Source organism: Tachyglossus aculeatus (assembly GCF_015852505.1).
Source record: "Tachyglossus aculeatus isolate mTacAcu1 chromosome 12 unlocalized genomic scaffold, mTacAcu1.pri SUPER_6_unloc_1, whole genome shotgun sequence".
Taxonomy (NCBI): domain Eukaryota; kingdom Metazoa; phylum Chordata; class Mammalia; order Monotremata; family Tachyglossidae; genus Tachyglossus; species Tachyglossus aculeatus.
Window position 1 is genome coordinate 22,537,227 of NW_024044828.1, and position 23,809 is coordinate 22,561,035.

The window sequence follows — 23,809 nt, forward strand, 5'->3', positions numbered from 1 at the left end:
CCCGAGCGGCGCGCGGGACTCCTCTTCCAGCCCCTTGGCTCGGCCTGCGCCCACCTGCTTCGGCGACTGGCGGGTTCTCGCTCCGCTCCCCGGCCAGGCCTCGTCCCACCGACCTGGGCCGCGGGACTGGGCCGTGGCCCCCATCTTACCTCCTTCCGTTCCCCACAGCACCTGTATATATGTATATATGTTTGTACATATTTATTACTCTATTTATTTATTTATTTATTTTACTTGTACATATCCATCCTATTTATTTTATTTTGTTAGTATGTTTGGGTTTGTTCTCTGTCTCCCCCTTTTAGACTGTGAGCCCACTGTTGGGTAGGGACTGTCTCTATATGTTGCCAATTTGTACTTCCCAAGCGCTTAGTACAGTGCTCTGCACATAGTAAGCGCTCACTAAATACGATTGATGATGATGATGATGACTTCGCGCGGAGCCTCGGTCCAGGCGGGACCTCCCCGGCCCCCCGGAGGCGAGGGTGGGCTCCAGGGCCCGAGCTCGGTACCGGCCCGCCCCGCCCCGCCCCGGTTCCCCCGACGAAAGCCCGGGTCCTCCGCCTCCGAGCCCCGCCCCCTGAGCCGCGCCCCCTGCCCAGGCCCGAAGCAGGAGTCCCACAGTGCAGGCGCTCAAGTTATGCAGCTGCAGCGCCTCGTCCGGGCGGCACCTGTGGAGCCCCCCGCCCCCCGCCTCCAATCCGAGACCTCCCCTCCCTATAATCCTCATCATCATCAATCGTATTTATTGAGCGCTTACTGTGTGCAGAGCACTGTACTAAGCGCTTGGGAAGTCCAAGTTGGCAACACATAGAGACAGTCCCTACCCAACAGTGGGCTCACAGTCTAAAAGGGGGAGACAGAGAACAAAGTAGTACCCCGTCAGGGAAGACATGGGCCTCAGGCTAGGAGCTGGGGAGCGGGCGGGGGGCTTGTCTCGGGCGGGACAAGATTGAGAGGATTGAGACTGTGAGGAGTCCCCGGCTGGGCGAGGAGGGCCACGGAAGGTGGCCGAGGAAGGGGACTAGGGGAGGGGGGCGTGGGCTGGACAATTCAGCTCAGCCCCCACCCGACTGTTGACTTTTCCTGTCCCGATAAAGCCGAGGGGAAGGAGACGAGAATGAGGGAGGGCGACCACTATCTCTGCCGGGGGGCGGGGGGCGGTGGGGTGGGGGCTGGAGCTGGAGCTGGAGACCCAAGGTGACCCAGAGCTGTCCTCCCTACAGAGTCGCTGCCCCTCTCCCCCGGGCGGGGGGGAGCGGTCAGCTGGGCCCAGGACTCCAGGGGTCAGCCCCCTCCCCCACCCTCGTGAGCCTCATCGCCCTCGGAGGCCGTCCCTGCGGGAGGCGGAGGGGGAAGAAGGGAGGGAGGGAGGGAGACGGGGACGCCCCTCCCCGTGTCTGCGGCTCTGCTGGACCGGCCGGGGGCTGCCGGGACCGGACACTCTGCCTTATAAAGCCTAAAGGGACGGGGCTGGGCTGGGCTGGGCAGGTGGACCAAGAAGGCGGGCGGACAGGGCCAGGCGAGGGTGGACAGGGCCAGGCGCGGGCGGACAGGGCCAGGCTCGGCCGGAGGGCCACTCGGACCGACGGACAACGTTGGGCTGTACAGGTAGACCGGATAGACTGACCGATAGCCCGCCAGGCAGGCGGCGGATAGGGCCAGGCTGGGCCGGAGGGTCGCTCGGACCGACGGACAAGGTTGGGCTGCGCAGGTAGACCGGATAGACGGACCGATAGCCCGACGGGCAGGCGGTTGGCCGGGGGAGACGGGAGCGTCCGGCGCCTCCCATTCAGGTGAAGGTGGCGGCCGAGGCGGTCAGGAGGCTCGGCTCCCAGAGCCGTCGTCCCCTCCCTCGCACGCCGCTTCCCCCAGCCCCCTCCCTCTCCCGGTTTCGAGGACCGTTCGGTCTGCCAGTGGCTGACCCCCGCGGGACATTGACTGGACCTCTCGGCCCCCAGGGAGCCCGGATCCCCGCCCATGGCCTCTCCTCGGCGCCTCAGCCCCCCCTTGGTCCTGGGTCCCCTGGAAGAAGCCCCTCCCCGGCCGGCCCGGCCCCGAGCGCCCCCGGCTTATGAGGCGCAGGACACCGGGCCCCGCTACGAGTTTTACGCCAACTCGGCCGCCCCCGGTCGGCTCCGCCGCAGCCGCCCGTCCCTGGAAGCCCTGCGCAGCCCCGGCGCGGTGAGACCCTCCCCAGCTCCCTGCCCCAGGAGCCCCGCCGGGCCCCCTCCCCGGCTCCAACGCCTCTGCCTCCACCCCAACCCCCGGCCCGGGCCCGGCGGTGTCTCCCCGTCAGCGGGGCCGTGTCTTTGCAGGCGGAGGTGACGGCGGCGGCGGCCCCCGGCAGCCCCGAGGAGGGCTGCGGGGACCCGGACCCCAGAAGCGAGGAGGACCCGGAGAAGGCCGGGGGCGGCCAGGCCCCCGTGCGCTTTGGCTGGGTCATGGGAGTCATGGTAACGGAGGACGGTGGGGTCGGGGGGCCGCGGGCGAGCTCGAAGGGGCTGACCCCTCCTCCCCCCAACTCACGGCTCCCACCTCCCTCCCTCCCTCCCTCCGTCCCGCCAGGTGCGCTGCATGCTCAACATCTGGGGCGTCATTCTCTACCTGCGGCTGCCTTGGATCACCGCCCAGGCGGGCATAGGTGAGCGGGGCCAGGGGGCCGGGGGCGGGGCATGGCCCGGAGGCGGAGCGGGGCGGACCAGGCCAGGGACCCTGACTACGTCCCACCCCCGCTCCCCCGTCCCTTCTCCCTTCTCCCCCCCCCACCCCGTTCCCTCTCTTCCTCCCTCTTTCCTTCCCTCCCTCCCTCCCTCCCAGGACTCACGTGGGCCATCGTCCTGCTCTCTGCCGTGGTCACCACCATTACCGGCCTGTCCATCTCGGCCATTTCCACAAACGGCAAGGTCAAAGCCGGTGAGGTCGCCTCGCGTCGCCCCCCCGCCAACGGCCAAGGCTGACCATCTGCTGGGGAGCACGGAAAGTTCCCGTTGTAGCCTCTGACCTCTTCCCCGGACTCCTGGCCCGCCCTACCCCCCACTTCTAAATCCCTCCTCTCCTTGCTTGTACTTCCCAAGCGCTTAGTACAGTGCTCTGCACACAGTAAGCCCTCAATAAATACGATTGATTGATTGATTGATTGATTGCTCCCACCCCCCACTCTCTTTTTCTTCCAGTCCCCTTCCCCGGGAAACGGGGCTTGGTTTGGCCTAACCTCCCCCTCCCAGGGGGGACCTATTTCTTGATCTCCCGCAGCCTTGGGCCCGAGCTAGGCGGCTCCATCGGGCTCATCTTCGCCTTCGCCAACGCCGTGGCCGTGGCCATGCACACAGTGGGCTTCTCGGAGACGCTGTGCGAGCTGCTCCGGGTGCGGACCGCTCCCCTTTCCCCCGCCCCGTGCCTCCTTCCCCTTCCTCCGGCTCTAGGCCCCCGGCCCCCTTCCCCGTGTAGTCGCTCTAAGCCGCCCGGGTCCCCCCAGGAGTACGGGGTGCAGCTGCAGCAGATGGAGCCCCAGAACGAGCTGCGGGTCGTGGGCGTCGTGACTGTGACCGTCCTGCTGGGCGTGGCCATGGCCGGCATGGAGTGGGAATCCAAGGTATCGCCAACGCGCTGGAGCGGGGTAGTGGTGGGGTTGGGGGTGTCTAGCTCGAAGAAGGGGCCGAAGAGCCGAGTCCCTTCTCCCTCCCCTCCCACCCAGGCCCAGATCGTCTTCTTCTGCCTCATCCTCGTCTCCTTTCTCAACTTCTTGGTGGGGACGCTGCTCCCCGCGAACCCCACCCGCCAGGCTATGGGCTTCTTCGGCTACCGGGGTGAGCGGGGGCGGGGGCGGGGGCGAGGGCGGCGGCGGATAGCCCCCTTCTCCCTGTGCCCAGGCTGCCGACCCGGGAACGCTCGCGTGCCTGTTGTGAGCCCTAGGTTTGTCCCCTGCTCTTTTAGGGGGAAGGGGACGGGCCCAGTCGGGCGCGGGGGGCTGATGCGGAGGGAAGTTGGGAGAGGGTCTCACCCCCTCTCCTCCATCCCCCCTCTCCTCCTCCATCCCCCTCTCCCGCCGCCCGCAGGGAACATCTTCCTGGAGAACCTGAGCCCGCAGTGGCGAGGCTCTGAAGGCACTTTCTTCACCATGTTCTCCATCTTCTTCCCCTCGGCCACCGGGGTCCTGGCCGGAGCCAACATTTCCGGGGATCTCAAGGTGAGGAGGGGCTCGGGCCGGGGCAGGGGCGGGTCAGCTGCAGCGCGCTAACCGTCCTCTCCCATGTCACCCCCTCCCCAGGACCCTGCCACGGCCATCCCCAAGGGGACTCTGCTCGCCATCTTCTGGACCACCCTGTCTTACCTGGTCGTTTCCGCCACCATCGGTACGGCTCACGCATTCGTCTTCCCCCCTCCTCTCAGAGGGCGGAGACAGATGCCGGGCCGGGCGTCCGACTGTTACCTCCCTCGTCCGTCCCGTGGGCGAGGCGGGCACCTGGCGGGGTCCGGGTGTCCCCTCCCCTGGTCCCACCAGTCACCTCCCCCAACTTCGGGGGCGGGGGAGAAGGGCCATGTCCCCTTGTCCCGGACTCCTCAGGTCCCCTCCCGTCTTCCCCGTCCCTCTCCCAGGTTCCTGCGTGGTCCGCGATGCGTCGGGGAACCGGACGGACATGGGTGTCGGCAACTGGAGCTGCTCGGGTCCCGAATGCCCCTACGGCTGGGACTTCAGCGCTTGCCGGGAGCGAGGGGCCTGCGCTTTCGGCCTGGCCAACCACTACCAGGTACGGGGCCGGGAGCCTGGGGGGTCCGGAGGAGCGGGGAGGCCGGTTTGGGGCCTGGGGGCCTCGGGACACCCGGTGAAGGGCCCCTCTGTCCCCCCAGACCATGAGCCTGGTGTCCGCCTTCAGTGAAGGGCCCCTCTGTCCCCCCAGACCATGAGCCTGGTGTCCGCCTTCAGCCCGCTGCTGTTCGCCGGCATCTTCAGCGCCTCGCTGTCCTCTGCGCTGTCCTGCTTCGTGTCCGCCCCTAAGGTTTTCCAGGTCCGTCCGCGGCCGGGGCGGGGGCCGCCCAGGGGTCCCGTCCTCCTTGCCGTGCCTTGGATCCGCCTGTCGGGCCTCTGACCCGGCCCCTTCTCTCCACCCCTTCGGCCCACGCCACGAACCCCTCCTCCTTCCCTGTCCCCGAGCCTCCCTCCCGGCCCTTTTCTCTCCATCCCCCGCCCTGGCCGGGCCCCCCGGGCCCTCCGCGAGCCCCCCGGGCCCTCCGCGCGCCCCTGACAGACACCGGTGTCCGGCCTCCAGTGCCTGTGCCAGGACAAGCTGTATCCACTCATCGGCTTCTTCGGCAAAGGCTACGGCCGGAACCAGGAGCCCCTGCGCGGGTACCTGCTCACCTTCCTCATCGCCATCGGCTTCATCCTCATCGGTGGGGACCCCGCCCGCCCCCGCCCCCGCCCCCCTCAACGTCGCGACCATGGCTCCTTCGGTCGCGCCCTTCCCGCCCCCCGCCCCACCTTCCCCCGCTTTTTCCGCCCGCGGGGCCTCAGGCCTGGCTGCGCTCTGCCCGCAGCGGAGCTCAACTCCATCGCCCCGATCATTTCCAACTTCTTCCTCTGCTCCTACGCGCTCGTCAACTTCAGCTGCTTCCACGCGTCGCTCACCCACTCTCCCGGTCAGCGGGGCGGCCAGGCTGGCGGTGGGGGTGGGGGTGGGGTGAGGCCAGCCCCCGGGCACGGGCTCGGGGAGGGGGTCCCGAGCCCCCCTGACCGGCCCCGCGTGGCCCCCGCAGGCTGGCGCCCGTCGTTCCGCTGGTTCAGCCCGTGGCTGTCCCTGGCCGGCTCGCTCCTGTGTCTCCTCATCATGTTCCTGCTCACCTGGTGGGCGGCCCTGGCCGCGGTGCTGCTCGTGCTGCTCTTGCTGCTCTACAGCTCCTACCGGAAGCCCGGTCCGGGGGGCGGGGGGCAAGGGGGGGAGGGCGGCGGTGGAGGGGACTCTGGAGCTGGGCCTGGGGTTAAGGGGGTGAGGGCGGCGGTGGAGGGGACCCTGGAGCCGGGCCGGGGGGCAAGGGGAGGAGGGCGGCGGTGGGGGAGACCCTGGAGCTGGGCCTGGGGGCAAGGGGGTGAGGGCGGCGGTGGAGGGGACCCTGGAGCTGGGCTGGGGAGCAAGGGGGTGAGGGCGGCGGTGGAGGGGACCCTGGAGCTGGGCTGGGGAGCAAGGGGGTGAGGGCGGCGGTGGAGGAGGAGACCCTGGAGCTGGGCCGGGGGGCAAGGGGGTGAGGGCAACTGTGGAGGAGACCCTGGAGCTGGGCCGGGGGCGATGGGGCCGGCCCAACTCTACCCTCCCCTCCCACCCCCTTCCCAGACGTCAACTGGGGCTCCTCCGTCCAGGCCAGCTCCTATCACATGGCGCTGTCCTATTCGGTCAGTCTGACCAGCGTCCAGGACCACGTCAAGAACTTCCGGTGAGACCCCCAGGGCCCGGAGCCGGGGTTCCCGTGCTGGTCCGGCCCAGGCCGGGCTCTGAGCCCCTCCACCCCCCAGTCCTCCCCATTGCCCCCATCCACCTCCGTCTTAGACCCCAGTGTCTGGTGTTGACCGGGCCGCCCGTCCAGCGCCCCGCCCTGGTGGACTTTGTGGGGGCTTTCACCAAACACATCAGCCTCATGATCTGTGGAAACGTGACCGCGGTGAGCTCATTCTCTCTCTAAAAGGGTGGGCGTGGGGGTGGGCCAGGAGGTGAAGGGAAGTGAGGGGAGAAGAGGAAGGGTGACGGGACTGATTCCCCCCCCGCGCCCCCGCCTCCTCCCGCCCACTCCTCTGCCCCCAGGAGCCCCAGGGCGTGCGGGACTCCGAGGACCACGTCAAGTGGCTCAACAGTCGCAAGATCCGCTCCTTCTACACGGTCATCTCCGCCCCGACACTTCGCGCCGGCGCCCAGAGCCTCATGCAGGTGGTGCTCTGCCCGCCCCCCTCGGCTCGACCTGCGGGACCTGTCAGTCAGGACGGGGCGCGCAAAAGGGGAAGAGCATCCCGCTCCGCACCCCCCTCTCCCTCCCCCCCCCCCGCCCCCAAATCCTGCGGACGGTGGTGCAGACCCGACCAAGCCCCTTGCCCCCTGGCCCCTCCCTCGACGGGGCCCTGCCCTCTCCCCGCCCTTTCTCTAGCCCTCCAGCCTCGCCGCCTCCCACGACCCCCCCCCTCCTCCCCCCCCCAGGTGTCCGGCTTGGGCCGGCTGAAGCCCAACGTGCTGGTCCTGGGCTACAAGCACGATTGGCAGGAGGAGCCGTCGGTGGCCGTGGAGGAGTATGTGGGCGTGATCCAGTGAGTGGGGACGAGGGGCGAGGCGGTCCGGGGCGAGGGAGCACGGAGGGAGGGGGCAGTTCTTCCAGCCCCATCCCTCTCTCCTGCCCAGTGACGCCCTGGACTCCAACTACGGCGTGTGCGTGCTGAGGATGCCGGGGGGCCTGAGCCGCGCCCTGAGACCCCGCGCCCACGGTGCGTGCGGGGGGGTGCTCGGTTGGGGACGGGACAAGGGCCACGGGCCACGGGACAAGGGCCACGGGACAAGGGCCACGGGCCGCGGGGCAGGGGCTCCGACCAGGGCGAGTGGCTGGGGCCGGGGCCGGGGCCGGGGCTGCCCCCTGGCGGTCAGCGCGCGTTACAGCCGCCTCCGCCCGCAGTGAACCCGCTTTTCTTGGACTCGGACCGCGCTGTGAGCCGGGAGCGAGGGGAGGGGGGCCCGGAGCGCAGGACAGGTACGGGCTAGGTGGGGGTGGGTGTGTGTGTGGAGGGGGGCGGCTCACCGGGCGGGAAGGCGCGGGGGGGGCGGACACGGAACTGGAAATGGTCCGGGAGGGGCGGGGGAAATCTCAGTCTGCCGTCTGTCCTGCCCCGCCCCCGAAGTGCCCCCCGACCAGCAGCCTCGCACTCCGTTCCAGTTCAAGCAGGGTCGTCGGACAGTGGACGTCTATTGGCTGAGCGATGACGGGGGTAAAGACCTCCCCCTCCACTCAGCAGCTTTGTCTCCTCCAGACACCGGCTGTTCCTCCTCCCTTCCCCAAGGCTGACCACCCCATCCCCGGTCTGCTTCTCTCCAGCCCTCGACTGACAATCCCGATCCTCATTGGCCCTATCCCACCCACCCGGGGCTGACCGTCCTCACCCCCCTTGCCCAGGGCTGACCGTCCTCACCCCCCTTGCCCAGGGCTGACCGTCCTCAGCCCCGTTGCCCAAGGCTGACCATTCCCACCCTCCTTGCCCAGGGCTGACCATCCTCACCCCCGTTGCCCAGAGCTGACCGTTCCCACCCCCCTTGCCCAGGGCTGACCATCCTCACCCCCGTTGCCCAGAGCTGTTCCCACCCCCCTTGCCCAGGGCTGACCGCCCTCACCCCCCTTGCCCAGGGCTGACCGTCCTCACCCCCCTTGCCCAGGGCTGACCATCCTCACCCCCTTTGCCCAGGGCTGACCGTCCTCATCCCCTACTTGCTGACACGGCGGAACAAGTGGGCCCGCTGCCCCGTGCGGGTGTTTGTGAGCAGCACCCCCGGTCAGTTGGAGGAAAAACGCAACGAGTGAGTGGAGAAGGGCACCGGCTGCTAGGGCATAGAAGGCTGGGAGCCAGGGACCAGGGTCAAGGCAGGGGTCCTACTCCCCTCTGACCCTCTCTCCCCCTTCCCCCCCACCCAGGATCCGCTCCCTCCTGACCAGGTTCCGCCTCGGCTTCCAGGATGTGGCGGTACTGCCCGACCTCAGTGGGAGGCCCCAGGAGAAGAGGTCGGGGGGAGTCCCTGCGAGCCTGGCTGGGCGGGGGGTGGGGTGGACAGGACTGTTCCGGAATGGACAGGCCCAGAGGGACTAAGGGTCAGATAGAGCTTTGACCGCCCCGCCTCTGCAGCCAGAAAGCCTTTGAAGACCTGGTTGCCCCACACCGCTGCCAAGAGCCACCTGAAGAGTTGGAGGAGCAAGGGGAGAGGGAGGGAGAGCCTGCCCCCCCTCCTCCCCCTCCACCCCCTGCCGGGAGCATCTCGGACCAGGAGCTGCAGTTCAACCAGAGGAAGGTAAGGAGCTGGGTCAGGGGGCAGCGGGGGGCAGCTTACAGCTCCCCATTGGCTCCCCTCCTTCCGGTCCTCACTGCTGACAGCCCCCCACCCCCACCCCAGCACAGTACACTCAGCTTCCTCTCTCCCTGTGCCCCCCACTTCACCTCCCCCCTCCCATCCTCCTGCAGTCGGAGCGCCAGATGAGGCTCCATGAGGTCCTGCAGCAGCACTCGGGGGAAGCAGCCCTCATCGTGCTGTGAGTGTCAGGAGGCGGGTGAGGGCCGTTAGACAGGGGAGGGTGAAGGTCCTGCAGCCCCTGACCCAATATTCCCCCAGGAGCCTGCCTGTGGCCCCACGCACTGCCTGCCCGGGAGCCCTATACATGGCCTGGCTGGAGATGCTGTCCCGGGGCCTCGCCCCCCCTGTGGCCTTTATCCGAGGGAACCAGCAGGACACACTGACCCTCTACTGCCAGTGAAGGTCTCACGGACTCCATGACTGTCCACTGCCAGTGACGGCCCCGCAGACGCCGTGACTCTCCACTGCCAGTGACTGTCCTGCAAACACCCTGACTCTCCACCACCAGCAACTGTACTGCAGTTGTTGTACGCTGTGATTCTCAAGCAGCGTGGCTCAGTGGCAAGAGCCCAGGCTTGGGAGTCAGAGGTCGTGGGTTCTAATCCCCCCTCCGCCGCTTGTCAGCTGTGTGACTTTGGGCAAGTCACTTCACTTCTCTGGGCCTCACTTACCTCATCTGTAAAATGGGGATTCAGACTGTGAGCCCCATGTGCGACAATGTGATTGCCTGGAATCTATCCCAGCAGTTAGAACAGTGCTTTGCACATAGTAAGCACTTAACAGATACCATCATCATTATTCTCCACCGTCAATGTCACTATCCTGGCTTCTGTCTCCTGAACCTCATACTCACTGACCCTCTCCTGCTAAGGCCTGCACTTTTGGGTCAGATGGAAGGAGACAGGGGATGCCTGCTCGATTATTCTGCCTGGTTGCACTCTGGTCTCCACTCATCCAGAGGGGCTGCCCCATGGCCCTCATAATAAACTATTTAAACCCCACTGTGGGCTGTGTCCCGAACACCCTCACCTCTTCTCCTCCTTCTTCAGCCTCTTCTACCTGTGCTACTAAGAAGTTCTTCCAGCTGGGTAACCTCTCTCCTTCCCGCTGCAGCCTCCACTCCCTTCCCCTGGGACTGCCCAGGGAAGAAGAGCAGCAGCAGCAGCAGGAGATGCCTTCCCGGAAAGAGGCAGCCTTCAGGCTGTTCCTCCCCAGGCCAGACAAGCCCAGTCTCTTCCACGCCTGAGTTGGGAGGGACCAAGTGGCTCCTCCAGAGGAAGCTGAGGAGACAAATGTACAAAACCAAAATCCCATTTATTGTCCTGTCCAGCCTGGCTGGAATGGGGGAGTGCCCCGGGGCCCTGTCCATTCCCGGCCGGTCAGTCTCTCCATGTCACCTCGACCTCATCTGTGCGGTACCTGCAGGGAGATGAGAGCAAGGGGGTGATGGGGGCAGGTCCCTAAAACTCGGCTTTGCCATTAGGCCCCTCCTCCCCACCAAGGAAGTGTCCCCACCTCTGGGTGATCCCGGAGTCACTGAGTGGCGTCTGTTGTCCTGCACGGAACATCTCCCAGCCGGCCTGGGCAATCATGGCCCCGTTGTCAATGCAGAACCTGGAGCCCAGGGCGGGGAGACCAGCTCATCAATACCATACTCAGGATGCAGGATGGGGTAGGTCAAGGAGGGTAGGGGGAGCTTGGGAGTATCCCATTCAGGGTAGAGGGCAGGAGGAAGGGGGAGCCTGGGAGACAGACCCTGGTCCTCACCTCTCGTCCGTTGCAAAAAGCCGTGCCCCGCGCTCCTGACACATCGTCCCCATCATTTCCTGCAGCCGCATGTTACCTGGCCCAGGGCAGGAGTGGGAGGAGAGAGATGACAGATCAGTTTGGCTCTCCCTCCCTCCACTCCAGCTGGGGTTCACTCACCCCCGGGGCAAGGGGAGGGAAGCTGAGTCCAGGCGGTGGCCCCCACCCTCTCCATGACACTCACAGCCTACACCGCCGACGATGAGGGCTTCCCGTGAGCCACAGTGCGCCATAGCCCGTTCGGTGATCTCCACCAGCATTGCAAACACCGTCTCCTGGAGGGCATCAGGGTCCATTATCAGAAGTAGTCCCGGACGAATCCCCCTGCCCACCTTCACCCACTCTCGCCCTTTCCCCACCCCCACCTGAAGGGAGAAGCAAAGATCTTCCGCGCTACATTGGCCGGCATCGAGCATCCGGTGAGCAGCTTCCTGCGGGGGATTGGACAGAAGGACAGAGCAGGAGAAGGGTTAACTGGGGGGTAGTCAGAGACTAATTGGTCCAAATGAACAGAGTGACGGCACAAGGAGAGATCATACGTCCGGGGAGCCCCAGGGCCAGCACTTCCCCTGTCATGCCTCACTCCCCTCAAGACCTGCAGGACCACAGAGGATCGGCCCCGAACCACGTCCTCACCTCAATGTATGAGAGGATCCCAGAGAAAGACACGTCCATTCCCTTCACAGTATAGGGCAGCTCCACCAGTTTCTGACCCCTGCGGGGTTAGAGAAATAACCTAAGGAGGGGTACCCATCATCTCTCGCTGCTCCCAGGTCCTCCCCTCTTGTCCTTCCCATCCTCCCCCTCCCCACCGTCTCTAATACTCAGCACCTCCCCCTGCCATCCCCTACATCCCTCACCGCTTGGCCATCTGCTCGATATTGTAGCCAGGGCTGGGATCATTGGAGATCTGGGAGAGGGGGATCGGAACTCAGTCCTGAGAGAGGGGAAAAGGCGGGGGTGGGTTGCAAATGGTTCCCTCTCCCTGCCTCCACTCTCAGACATTCTCACCTTGAGTACCCGGGCAAAACGGTCCAAACAGTTGCCCACAGCAATGTCGATGGTTTCCCCAAAGATGCGGTAGCGACGCTCAGAGTACGCAATCACCTAGGAAAGAGAGAAGGGGTGGGGGAGAAGAAGTGCTGCTGGGGAGAACCGGCGGGCGGACACCGTGCTCAGTCTGTGAGTCTAGCAAGAGGCCCTCCCGCCTCCCAGTCCCGTGCAATCCAGCGGTTATGAGGCACTGTATAACCATCAATCGTACTTATTGAGTGCTTACTGTGTGCAGAGCACCGTACTAAGCGCTTGGGGAGTACAAGTTGGCAACATATAGAGACAGTCCCTACCCAACAGTGGGCTCACAGTCTCTTCATCCTTCTCCTTGTTCCCCACGTCCGCACCGGGCCCAGCCACGCCGAGCTCGGGGACCAGGGGAATGGGTCTCCCGCTTGTCTCCGGCTCTGAGGCCAAGGCCACCGGCCTCCGCCAAAAGCTGCAAAACCCAGGGCTAGACCCCCGTCCCTGGCGGCCCCGTGGGCTGCCCTCGGGGCCGTGGTACCTGAGTGTTTCCGCCACTGACGTACAGAACGGTGGGGCTGTGGGCTCCGGTGATCAGTCTGCCCATTTCGATGTGCCCCACGCAGTGGTTCACCCCCAGCAGCGGCTTGTTCCACAGCTGGGCCACCGTCCGGGCTACTACGGCCACCGACACCAGCGGGGCGCCCATCCCGGGGCCTGGGGTCAAGTCGGGGCCGGGATACGTGGGCAGCGGTCAGGGGGCGGCCCCGGGCAACGCGGGCTGGGGATCGAGGGGTGAGGAATGGCGCCAGGATGGGGAGGAGGGGGCCGGAGGGAGGGAGGGAGGGAGGGGGCCAAGGGGTCTCCCCCGCCCCCCCCCGCAACCGCCTGGTCTCACCTTTGGTGTAGGCGACGCAGTCGATGTCCCGCGGCGCCAGTCCGGCCTCGGTCAGGGCCTCCTGCAGCAGGTCCAACACGCAGGCCCGGTGGTGCCGGGCGGTGTCTCCGGGAAGGAAGCCTGCGGACGGGGTCAGGGGTCACGGGTCACGGGTCACGGGTCAGAGGTGGGGGGGGCCACGGTGGGCCCGGGGCCCGGGGGGGGCTCGGGGGGCTCGGGGTCCGTTACCGGTGCCCGGGGCCGTGAGATAGGTCCGCCGCGGGTTGGCCAGCACCACCCCGTCCCGGACGACGCCGACGCCGATCTTGTTGGCGCTGCCCTCCAGCCCCAGCACGGTGGGCATGGCCGGGACCCTCCGGGGAGCGGGGAAGGCTCCGGCCTCGGGGGGCGGCAAGGGGTCGGGGGGCGGCAAGGAGTCGGGGGCCACAAGACCCGCGCCTTCCACAGCGCCCCTCGCCCCTCGGCCTCGGCGGCCCGCGCTCCCCGCGCTCGCACTCTCGCTCCTCCGCCCCCTCCTCTCCCGCTCGCTGCGCGCGGCCCCTTAGAGGCAGGCGCGTCGGGGACAGGCGCCGACAGCCCCACCGCGTGGCGGGCCGGGGCAGCGCAACCCACAGGCCGGGACTTTGCAGCCCCCGCTCCCCCACCGCGCCGGAGGAACGACCCCCGTCACGTGACAGCGACAGCCAGTCGCCGCTCTCCCCCGCCACGTGATCGGGCCCGCTGCTCCCCAATCGCCGGGGCCGGCGGCGCCACGGGAGGCGTGCTTGTACCACGTGACGGGTCCCCCCGCCGCCCACGTGGTGGAGCCGAGCGCGCCGCCGTCTTTGTGCCGGGGAGCCCTTGCAGCCGGAGGGGACAGGTGCGCACCCCGCCTGCCCCTCCCCCGCCTCAGGGTCGGGGGTCGCGACCGGCGGGTCCGCCCGGCTGGAAGGGACCAGCCCGAGGCGGCCGATCGGTCGATCGATCGATCGATCGATCGGGGGCGGGGGGGGGGCGGGGGGAGAGGCCCCGGGGCTCCAGCTTGCGGACATCAGCCCCTTCTTCTTCCCCTTCCCCTTCCTCCCCGTGTCCCCCTCCGGCTTTAGGGCCGGGGGGATCGTGCTGCGTTGGGCGGCGCGGGGTCTGGGCCTGGGCCGGGCGGCGGCGGCGGCGGCGGCCATGCCGAAGCGTGGGAAGAAGGAGGCGAAGGCGGCGGCGGCGGCGGCGGCGGAGGAGGAGGCCGGAGGCGGCGGGGAGGAGGTGGCCGCCCCAGGTAGGGGCAGGAACGACAGGAGGGGGGCGGGGGAAGGCAGCGCCCGGGGCCGGGCCCAAGTGGGGGGTAGGGTGGGTGGGGTGGGTGGACGGGGGCCCCCTAGCCCCGAGGCCCGTGTCCCCCACAGAACCCAAGGCCAAGAAGGGGAAGAAGGGAGCCAAGGAGCCAAAGGAGCCGAAGGAGAAACCGGCGGCGGCGGCGGCGGCGGCGTCGGGTGAGGCTGCGGGCCTGTACGAGGACCCCCCCGACCGGCGCAGCTCCGCCAGCGGGCGGCCCGCCACCCTCAAAATCTGCTCCTGGAATGTGGACGGGCTCCGCGCTTGGGTCAAGAAGAAGGGGCTGGACGTGAGCAGGGAGCGGGGGAGCGGGGGCCCGGGGGAGCGGGGGAGCGGGGGCCCGGGGGAGCGGGGGAGCGGGGGCCCGGGCCCGCCACGGCCCAGCCGGCGGCCCCACCCCTCGCTGACTCGACCGCCTCCTCTCTCCCGGCCAGTGGGTGCGTGAGGAGGCCCCGGACATCCTCTGCCTCCAGGAGACCAAGTGCGCCGAGGGCAAGCTGCCGCCCGAGCTGAAGGACCTGTCGGATTTCCCCCACCGGTACTGGGCGGCTCCCAACGACAAGGAAGGCTATAGCGGCGTGGGCCTGCTGTCCCGCCAGCGCCCGCTCACTGTTTCCTACGGCATCGGTAGGAGCCGTCCGTCTGGTCCGCGATCCCCCTTCCCGCTCCTTGCCTGGGGGCCGTGGCGGTGAGCCCACTGTTGGGTAGGGACCGTCTCTACATGTTGCCAACTTGTACTTCCCAAGCGCTTAGTGCAGTGCTCTGCACACAGTAAGCGCTCAATAAATACGACTGCTTGATTGATTGGCCGGGAGGGAGTTCCAGGCATCTTTCTCCCCCACCCCCCACCTCCCTCCGTCACCCTCTCCCCACCCCCCAGGTGAGGAGGAGCACGATCAGGAGGGCCGAGTGATCGTGGCGGAGTTCGAGGCCTTCGTGCTGGTGACCGTCTACGTGCCCAACTCGGGCCGGGGCCTGGTGCGGCTGGACTACCGTCAGCGCTGGGACCAGGCCTTCCGCCGCTTCCTTCAGGCGCAGGCGGCCCGCAAGCCCCTGGTGCTGTGCGGAGACCTGAACGTGGCGCACGAAGAGATCGATCTGCGCAACCCCAAGGGCAACAAGAAGAACGCGGGCTTCACGGCGCAGGAGCGGCAGGGCTTCGGGGAGCTGCTGGGGGCCGTGGACCTGGCCGACAGCTTCCGACACCTGTACCCTGCGGCCGCCTACGCTTACACCTTCTGGACGTACATGATGAACGCACGGAGCAAGAACGTGGGCTGGCGCCTCGACTACTTCCTGCTGTCCCGGGCCCTGCTCCCCTCCCTGTGCGACAGCAAGATCCGCTCGGCGGCCCTGGGCAGCGACCACTGCCCCATCACGCTCTACCTTGCCCTCTGACCCCGACCCCCTGCAGTTTGTGTGTTGGTTTCTTGATGATGTATTTTTTAAAGCAAGAGTTGCTAGCGCCCACGCGCGGGATCCGAATAAAAAGCCAGAATACTAGGATCCTGCTGTGTGTATGCGTGCGCACGCAAACTGTCAAGGGCAGACGGCACCAGGCTGCGATTCTCCCAGCTTTTCCGCTCCACAGATGACTGAGGCAGGGCAGTGTAGGATGGAATCACAACTTCATTTATTTACAAGCATAGGACCGGGGTGTCAACCCCAGGGCAGGTGGGGTAAGGAAAGCACAGAAAGCTGGGGTGGGGAAACCCCATTTTAAATAGCTATATACACACATTAATTCCTGTGATTCTGTACAAAGCGGTAGCCGGCCCCACACCAGAATGGGGGGTGGAGGGGGCAGGGGGAGGTCACCGTCCAAACAAGTGCAATAGCAGCAGTAAGGGCCGGGGGGGGGGGGGGGGGGGGGGGAGAGAAGGGGAGGGTGGTGAACCCCAAGCCCCCCTCCAGCTGGGAATGTGTGAGGGATGAGGTGGGGCAGAGCAGGGGTTGGACAGCTAGGAATCCCCCACTCCCACCACAGTTTTAGTGGTTCCGGGCCCTAGGCCCCTCCCTTCCCCGCTCACCAGTGGAAGCCTCCTGGCTCCTGCCCCCCGGCCCCCTGGGGAGCGGAGAGCTTCCGGCCCCCCACACCCCGGGGGGGGCTGTAGTGTTTCCGTGGCCCACAGGGAGTCTGCGGGCGTGGGCCGGGGCGGCAAACTCAGGAGAAGCTCTGGACGGGGTGGCTGACCTTCACGCAGGCCCAGTAGAAGGCCCGGCCCAGGCAGAGCACGGCCAGCAGGATGACCAGGGCCCAGGACGCGTAGATGCCCCCGTACCGTTGTGCATGCTGCCATGTCCCAAACTGGGGGAAGGGGACGGGTAGGGGGAGGGGGGGGGGGGGGGAGGAGAAGAGTTCCCTCAGCACTGACTACCCCCACTATGCCCACATCCTCCCCCAGCCCCTTCAGGGACTCTTTGAGAGGCCCCAGCCTGGGTACTTCTTGACCAGAGAACACTGTGCACGTGGGGGCACCTAGGCCCCCACCGCCCCCAGTTTCAGATGCCCGGAGCCAGAGCCTTGACCCCTGGAGAAGCACCAGAGGAGCATCTGAATCAGGGCTGGCCTCCCAGAATGCCTAGGTCAGTGTTTCTCTCCCAGCCCTTTCCGGGTGCCTTCCACCATCCTTCCTGCTGCCGTTTTAGAACACTGAGGCTCCCAGTCCGGTTGTTGGGGTTTGTCTGTCCCCCGTACCTTGCTCCTTTGCTGCCCTTCCCTCCCTCAGGCAGGGGAGCAGGAAAAGGGGCCAGAGGGATGGGGTGCCTGGGTGTGGGGTCACTCACGGCAAGGCCCGTGGCCGTGATGGCCAGCAGCAGCCCCAGGAGGAAGCAGCAGATGCACCTCTTGCGGGGGTAGCGGCGCCCAATGGATGAGCTGTGAGGGGGACAGGGAGGCCTGGGTCTATCGCAACTCCATCCCACGCACCCCTTTTCCCCTTCCCTCCCCCGACCCCAGGCCCACCTGCAGCCAGCCCATCGCTGCCCACCTCCCCAGACCTCTGCCCTCGGACCACTTACACTTTCCTGCAGTGCGGACAACGAGCCAGAGTGCGGTCGGTGAACTCTGTCCACTGGGGAGGGAGAGGGTGGGTCAGTCCCCCAAGGCAACTGAGGGAAGGGATGGAGGAGGAGGGAGGAGGGCAAGACCGAGTATCCCGTGGCAGCGATGCCCCACCCACCCCTGGTCCCCAATTCCTTTCAGCAGCGGCCCAGCCCCGCTCCCTGCCCAGTTCCCCGTCCCCGGTGCTCACCAGGAAGGAGTTCTTGCAGTGGCCACAGATGACCCTGACACCTAGAGGCTGCGGTTCTGGGCTCAGGGGGCCCGGGTGCACGGGGCCCAGGTTGATGATTCTTTTACTGCCCAGGAGAGAACAGGGAGGCTCAGACTGGATCCGACCCCAACCCCAAGACCATTCAGGGGGATGCCCACGCCCACCGTAGCCCCCACCTTGGCACCCACAGCTCGCTCCTCCCCGGGACTCACCAGTAAGGCCGGGGGCAGGCGATGCGCTGGGATGTCACTTTGCAGATGAGGAGGCAATTGCAGGGGCAGCGCACATACTTCTTCCCGGGGGGGGCATTCTTAATTGGCTGGGGAAGGGGGAACGGAAGGACGGGGCTGATCGAGGACCCGGGGCTCCCCTTCCGCCCCGTGCGATCAGTAAGTAAGCGCTGCAGGGGAATGGGGGGATTTCGATTTTCAAGGGACAGAACAGGAACCACTTTGGGTACTTCGGATAGAGTTCATCTTCCCTCCTGCCCGGACCTCCCTCCCTTCCCTCGTCACCCTGGAAAAACAACATCCCTCCCCACTTTCAAAGTTCTTCTGAGATCCGGCCTCCTCCAGGAGGCCTTCCCCCATTAACTCACTCTCCGCACCTCCGATTCCACCAACTGCCCCTCCATATAGCACTTCCTAAGCGCTCGGTGACTGCGTATATATCTTTATGCCTTATTACTTCTTACCTACGGCAGCGTCGTCTCCTCTGCTAAACTCGACTATAAGGATCATGTCTACAAACTCTTATACTTTCCAAGGACCTTAGCAAAGTGCTCGGCACATCACTAAATTAATGGTATTTATTCAGTGCTTACTACTAGAGAAGCAGCGTGGCTCAGTGGAAGGAGCACGGGCTTTGGAGTCAGAGGTCAGGGGTTCAAATCCCAGCTCTGCCAACTGTCAGCTGTGTGACTCTGGGCAAGCCGCTTAACTTCTCTGGGCCTCAGTGACCTCATCTGTAAAATGGGGATAAAGACTGTGAGCCCTCTGTGGGACAACCTGATGACCTTGCAACCTCCCCAGCGCTTAGAACAGTGCTTTGCACATGGTAAGCACTTAATAAATGCCACATTATTACGTGCAGGGCTTGTCCATGATGGGTGCTACCGATTAAATGATGAACTGTTCTTCTAGACTGTGAGCCCACTGTTGGGTAGGGACCGTCTCTCTATGTTGCCAACTTGTACTTCCCAAGCGCTCAGTACGGTGCTCTGCACGCGGTGAGCGCTCAATGAATACGATTGAATGAATCGCGGGATTCAAGAGAAGAGTGAGATGGGGGTGGGACTGAGGGCACCGAGGGCTTGGATCGAGTCATTAAGCGCTCAGTAGAGTGCTCTGCACACAGTAAGCGCGCAATAAATAGGACTGATGATGACGATCGAGCCCGGAGAAGAGGCCGGTGGTGAGGGAGGGCCTCGGGTGGCCGGGCGGATCCGGGGACTCACGGTGGCCTCGTTGCAGACGCCACACTTGACCACGTGCTGGTGCATCTTGCCCTCCACGTTGATGAGAGACTGGCAGACGCGGCAGGTGATCATGGGGGCGCTGCCGCTGTCCGGGCTGGTCAGGGGCGAGTACGGGGGAGGGTCTTCCCCGGGCAGCACGGCCGGGTGCCCCTCTGGGAAAGGGGGGAACGCTGGCGGAAAGGAAGGGAAGGGAAGGGGATGGGATGGGGTGGGATGGGGTGGGGTGGGATGGGGGCCCGCCGGGATGCGGGAGGGGGAAGGCGGCTTTTCCCTCCAAGCCCCGCCCCCCGCCCCCGGGCTGCTCCCCTTCCCGGCCCGGGCCCGGCCGCTCACCTTGGGGCGGGGCCAGCTTTCCAGCCCCGTAGGGAGGCGCGGAAGGCAGCAGGCCCCCGCCGGGCCCGCCCCCTCCGGGCCCCACCAGCCCGTTCCCGCCGCCGCCGCCGCCGCCGCCGCCGCCGCCGCCACCGGCCAGGCCGCCGCCCCCGCCCCCGCCGCCGCCCTCGCCGGGTTCGGCCAGCAGAGGGGACCGCTCCCCGTCCGCCGCCATGCCCAGGCCCAACCCCGGCCCCGCTCAACGCCAACGCCAAAGCCAACGCCAAAGCCGCCGCCGCCGCCGCCGCCACCGGGTCTCCAGTGCGCCTGCGCGCCGCGGCCCCCGGCCTCCCCGTCGTGTGACATCCCTCCCCGCCCCGCCCCTCTCCGGTGGCGCACGTGACCAGAGAGCCCGCCTCTCCCCCCCCCCCCCCCGCTCACACCCCATTGGCCGGGTCTCCCCGCCCCTGCTCGTCCGCCCGCTCTACGATTGGCGGAGGCGCCCCGCCGACCCCCTCCACGTGATGCGCGCGGAGCCCGGGCAGCCAGCGCACGTGACTGCAGAGTCCGTCCGTCCCATTGGGTGTCCCGGACCCCCTCCCCCCCCCCCGCCGTCCCAAGGGGCGGGGCGGGGCTGGACTCGCCCGCCCGTCCCACGTGAAGAGGGACGCGGCGTTCATAATAATAATAACAATAACGATCGCATTTATTAATAATAATAATGAGATTTATTAAGCGCTTACTATGTGCTTACTTAAAGCTTACTCTCCATCCCCCCATCTTCCCTCCTTCCCTTCCCCACAGCACCTGTATATATGTATATATGTTTGTACATATTTATTACTCTATTTATTTATTTATTTATTTTACTTGAACATATCTATTCTATTTATTTTATTTTGTTAATATGTTTGGTTTTGTTCTCTGTCTCCCCCTTTTAGACTGTGAGCCCACTGGTGGGTAGGTACTGTCTCTATGTGTTGCCAATTTGTACTTCCCAAGCGCTTAGTACAGTGCTCTGCACACAGTAAGCGCTCAATAAATGCGATTGATGATTGATTAATTTATCAATAACAAATTTATTAATTTATTAATAATGTTATTATCAATAATTTATTTATTCATTTGATAATAATAGTGGCATTTATTAAGCGCTTACTATGTGCTTACTTAAAGCACTGTTCTAAGCGCTGGGGAGGTTACAAGGTGATCAGGTTGTCCCACGGCGGGGGGCTCACAGTCAATCCCCATTTTACAGATTAGGGAACTGAGGCACGGAGAAGTGAAGCGACTTGCCCAAAGTCACGCACAGCTGAAAAGTGGCGGAGCCGGGATTCGAACCCATGACCTCTGACTCCAAAGCCCGGGCTCTTTGCACTGAGCCACGCTGCTTCCCTGTGCAAAGCACCGTACTAAGCGCTGGGGAGGTTACAAGGTGATCGGGTTGTCCCACGGGGGGCTCACAGTCTTTATCCCCATTTTACAGTTGAGGCAACTGAGGCCCAGAGAAGTTAAGTGACTTGCTCAAAGTCACACAGCTAACAAGTGGCGGAGGCAGGATTCGAACCCATGACCTCTGACTCCAAAGCCCGGGCTCTTTCCACTGAGCCACGCTGCGTTCATTCGTCGGTTCCCCTGGCGGTCTGGGCATGTAAACAGTAGTCAATCAATCAATCGTATTTATTGAGCGCTTACTATGTGCAGAGCACTGTACTAAGCGCTTGGGAAGTACAAATTGGCATCACATAGAGACAGTCCCTACCCAACAGTGGGCTCACAGTCTAAAAGAGTGGGCTCACAGTCTAAAAGAGTGGGCTCACAGTCTAAAAGTAGTCGTCGCTGGCATTGGCTGAAGCGAGCCCTCTTCACCAACCCCCACTCCTGTCTCTGTTGGGGGTCGCTGTGTGGGTGAGTGGGATCCCCCGCTGTAGCGACTTGGTCGGAGAGCCGTGGGGCGGAGTGTGGGGCCTCGGTGAAGCAGCGTCGGGTGGGAAGTTGGAGCCTTAGTACAGTGCTCTGCACACAGTAAGCGCTCAATAAATACGATTGATAATAATAATAACAATAATAATGGCATTCATTAAGTGCTTACTATGTGCAGAGCACTGTTCTAAGCGCTGGGGTAGATACAAGGTAATCAAGTTGTCCCACGTGGGGCTCACAGACTTAATCCCCGTTTTCCAGCCGAGGGAACTGAGGCCCAGAGAAGTGAAGTGACTTGCCCAAAGTCACACACAGCTGACAAGTGGCGGAGCCGGGATTTGAACCCATGACCTCTGACTCCAAAGCCCGAGCTCTTTCCACTGAGCCACGCTGCTTCTCTGCTTCCATTGCGGCCATCTGCTTCTGATTGATTGATTGATTGATTCAGGGTGCGGGGCGCCTCCCTCCCTCCCTTCCACCCGCCGGCAGATGGAGGAAGGCGGGGGCGGCCTCAGTCGTCCGGGGCCCACGGTGGGCCCAGTCCTACTGGCCCGGGAGTTGGTCACCCGGAGTTTGGGGGCCAGACGCCGTGACCGTCCGCGGGAGGTCTCGTTTGGCCTCCCGGGCTGGGAGAGCCGTCACTCGGCCGCGACCTCACGTGGAGGTGGCTGGCACGGGGAGCGACTATGCTGCGTGTATGTGTGCTGGGCAGAGGGGTCCGGCTTAGTAATAATAGTCGTGGTAGTGGTTAAGCGTTTATTATGTGCCAGGGCACTCGCCTGTCCTGCCATTGTCCCCCGGCCCATGTCATCCCCCGGGCCTGGAATGCCCTCTCTCTGCCCATCCACCAAGCTAGCTCTCTTCCTCCCTTCAAGGTCCTACTGAGAGCTCACTTCCTCCAGGAGGCCTTCCCAGACTGAGCCCCTTCCTTCCTCTCCCCCTCATCCCCCTCTCCATGCCCCCCATCTTACCTCCTTCCCTTCCCCACAGCACCTGTATATATGTATAGATGTTTGTACATATTTATTACTCTATTTTACTTGTACGTATCTATTCTATTTATTTTATTTTGTTAGTCTGTTTGGTTTTGTTCTCTGTCTCCCCCTTTTAGACTGTGAGCCCGCTGTTGGGTAGGGACTGTCTCTATATGCTGCCAACTTGTACTTCCCAAGCGCTTAGTACAGTGCTCTGCACACAGTAAGCGCTCAATAAATACGATTGATTGATTGACTAAGCGCTAGGGTGGATACATGCCGGTCGGGTTGGACACAGACCCCGTCCCAAGTGGGGCTCGCAGTCTCAGCCCCCATTTTACAGATGAGGGAAGTGAAATGATTTGCATCTCATTGCAAATGAGAAGCAGCGAGGTTCAGTGGGAAGAGCACGGGCTTTGGCGTCAGAGGGCATGGGTTCAAATCCCAGCCCCACCAATTGTCAGCTGTGTGACTTTGGGCAAGTCACTTGACTTCTCTGGGCTTCAGTTACCTCATCTGGAAAAATGGGGATTAAGACTGTGAGCCCCCATGGGACGACCTGATCACTTTGTAACCTCCCCAGCGCTTAGAACAGTGCTTTGCACATAGTATGCGCTTAATAAATGTCATTATTATTATTATTTGCCCAAGGTTATACAGCAGACAAGTGTCAGAGCCTGGATTAGGACCCATGACCTTCCGACTCCCAGGCTGGTGCTCTATCCGCTACGCCATTCTGCTTCTCGGAGCTTTGCGCACAGTAATTGCTCAATAAATATAATCGAATGAGAGTGGTGCCAGGGGGGTACAGCCTATAGTACAGTATCCGCCACAACCACCAAAGGCGAACGGAGTAGCTCAGGGCAACAGCCTCCGGGCACCCTACAGCCCCGGAAAGTTGTCTGCGTTCTGGCAGGGCCCTGCCTTGTGCCCAGCATTGGTGGGTAGGGGCTGCCCTGGACTGTGTGTGTTGGCTCTCCCGTCCCCAGCACCTCAAAGCCTCGACGCACGAGGGGTCTGGGCTGGGTTACCTGGCTCAAGCTTCAGTTCGTCCTCCACTCCTCCTCTCATTGCACTCCGTTGCTGGCCAGATCCTAGTCAGAATCAATCAATCAATCAATTGTATTTATTGAGCGCTTACTGTGTGCAGAGCACTGTACTAAGCGCTTGGGAAGTACAAGTTGGCAACATATAGAGACAGTCCCTACCCAACGGTGGGCTCACAGTCTAAAAGGGGGGAGACAGAGAACAAAACCAAACATACTAACAAAATAAAATAAATAGAATAGATATGTACAAGTAAAATAAATAGAGTAATAAATATGTACAAACATATATACATATATACAGGTGCTGTGGGGAAGGGAAGGAGGTAAGATGGGGGGATGGAGGGGGGACGAGGGGGAGAGGAGGGAAGGGGCTCAGTCTGGGAAGGCCTCCTGGAGGAGGTGAGCTCTCAGTAGGGCCTTGAAGGGAGGAAGGTCATGGGTTCAAATCCCAGCTCTGCCAATTGTCAGCTGTGTGACTTTGGGCAAGTCACTTAACGTCTCTGGGCCTCAGTTACCTCATCTGTAAAATGGGGATGAAGACTGTGAGCCCCCTGTGGGACCTGATCACTTGTAACCACCCCAGCGTTTAGCACAGTCCTTTGTACATGGAGTAAGAGCTTAATAGATGCCATCATTATTATTCCCTCTTATTAAAACATTTGCCCCATCTTCTTCTCTCCTTGA

At 64.0% G+C, this 23,809-nt stretch overlaps 4 protein-coding genes across 4 annotated transcripts; 2 read left to right on the plus strand and 2 right to left on the minus strand.

Moving 5' to 3' along the window:
* Nucleotides 1–427: 427 nt before the first annotated feature.
* LOC119920887 (solute carrier family 12 member 3-like) lies at nt 428–9,688 on the plus strand. The gene is made up of 28 exons (XM_038741108.1): nt 428–673; nt 1,752–1,796; nt 2,319–2,456; nt 2,569–2,644; nt 2,821–2,916; nt 3,228–3,367; nt 3,479–3,595; nt 3,698–3,809; nt 4,059–4,189; nt 4,271–4,355; nt 4,600–4,751; nt 4,902–5,009; nt 5,271–5,394; nt 5,539–5,640; nt 5,758–5,913; nt 6,330–6,429; nt 6,543–6,654; nt 6,795–6,917; nt 7,182–7,288; nt 7,380–7,462; nt 7,648–7,722; nt 7,871–7,957; nt 8,429–8,540; nt 8,656–8,742; nt 8,864–8,920; nt 8,963–9,026; nt 9,197–9,264; nt 9,345–9,688. The coding sequence occupies exons 1-28, from the start codon at nt 428–430 to the stop codon at nt 9,484–9,486; spliced, it is 3,045 nt and encodes a 1,014-aa protein (XP_038597036.1). The 3' UTR covers nt 9,487–9,688.
* A 693-nt stretch (nt 9,689–10,381) lies between these two features.
* LOC119921032 (O-sialoglycoprotein endopeptidase) lies at nt 10,382–13,377 on the minus strand. The gene is made up of 11 exons (XM_038741356.1): nt 13,036–13,377; nt 12,808–12,927; nt 12,451–12,626; nt 11,904–11,999; nt 11,753–11,802; nt 11,529–11,607; nt 11,258–11,323; nt 11,077–11,167; nt 10,854–10,929; nt 10,602–10,700; nt 10,382–10,505 (listed from the first exon to the last, which is right to left on the minus strand). Exons 1-11 carry the CDS (start codon nt 13,148–13,150, stop codon nt 10,466–10,468), a joined length of 1,008 nt encoding a protein of 335 aa, XP_038597284.1. The 5' UTR covers nt 13,151–13,377; the 3' UTR covers nt 10,382–10,465.
* Nucleotides 13,378–13,884: 507 nt separating this feature from the next.
* Nucleotides 13,885–15,619, plus strand: APEX1 (apurinic/apyrimidinic endodeoxyribonuclease 1). Its single transcript, XM_038741319.1, has 4 exons — nt 13,885–14,059; nt 14,187–14,404; nt 14,550–14,742; nt 14,996–15,619. Exons 1-4 carry the CDS (start codon nt 13,966–13,968, stop codon nt 15,511–15,513), a joined length of 1,023 nt encoding a protein of 340 aa, XP_038597247.1. The 5' UTR covers nt 13,885–13,965; the 3' UTR covers nt 15,514–15,619.
* A 367-nt stretch (nt 15,620–15,986) lies between these two features.
* Nucleotides 15,987–19,315, minus strand: PIP4P1 (phosphatidylinositol-4,5-bisphosphate 4-phosphatase 1; the record flags this gene model as incomplete). The annotated part of the gene is made up of 7 exons (XM_038741109.1): nt 15,987–16,423; nt 16,903–16,993; nt 17,137–17,189; nt 17,370–17,475; nt 17,603–17,709; nt 18,847–19,037; nt 19,201–19,315. Coding segments are annotated over 7 exons (807 nt in total), but the record flags the coding sequence as incomplete, so codon positions are not given.
* Nucleotides 19,316–23,809: the final 4,494 nt, after the last annotated feature.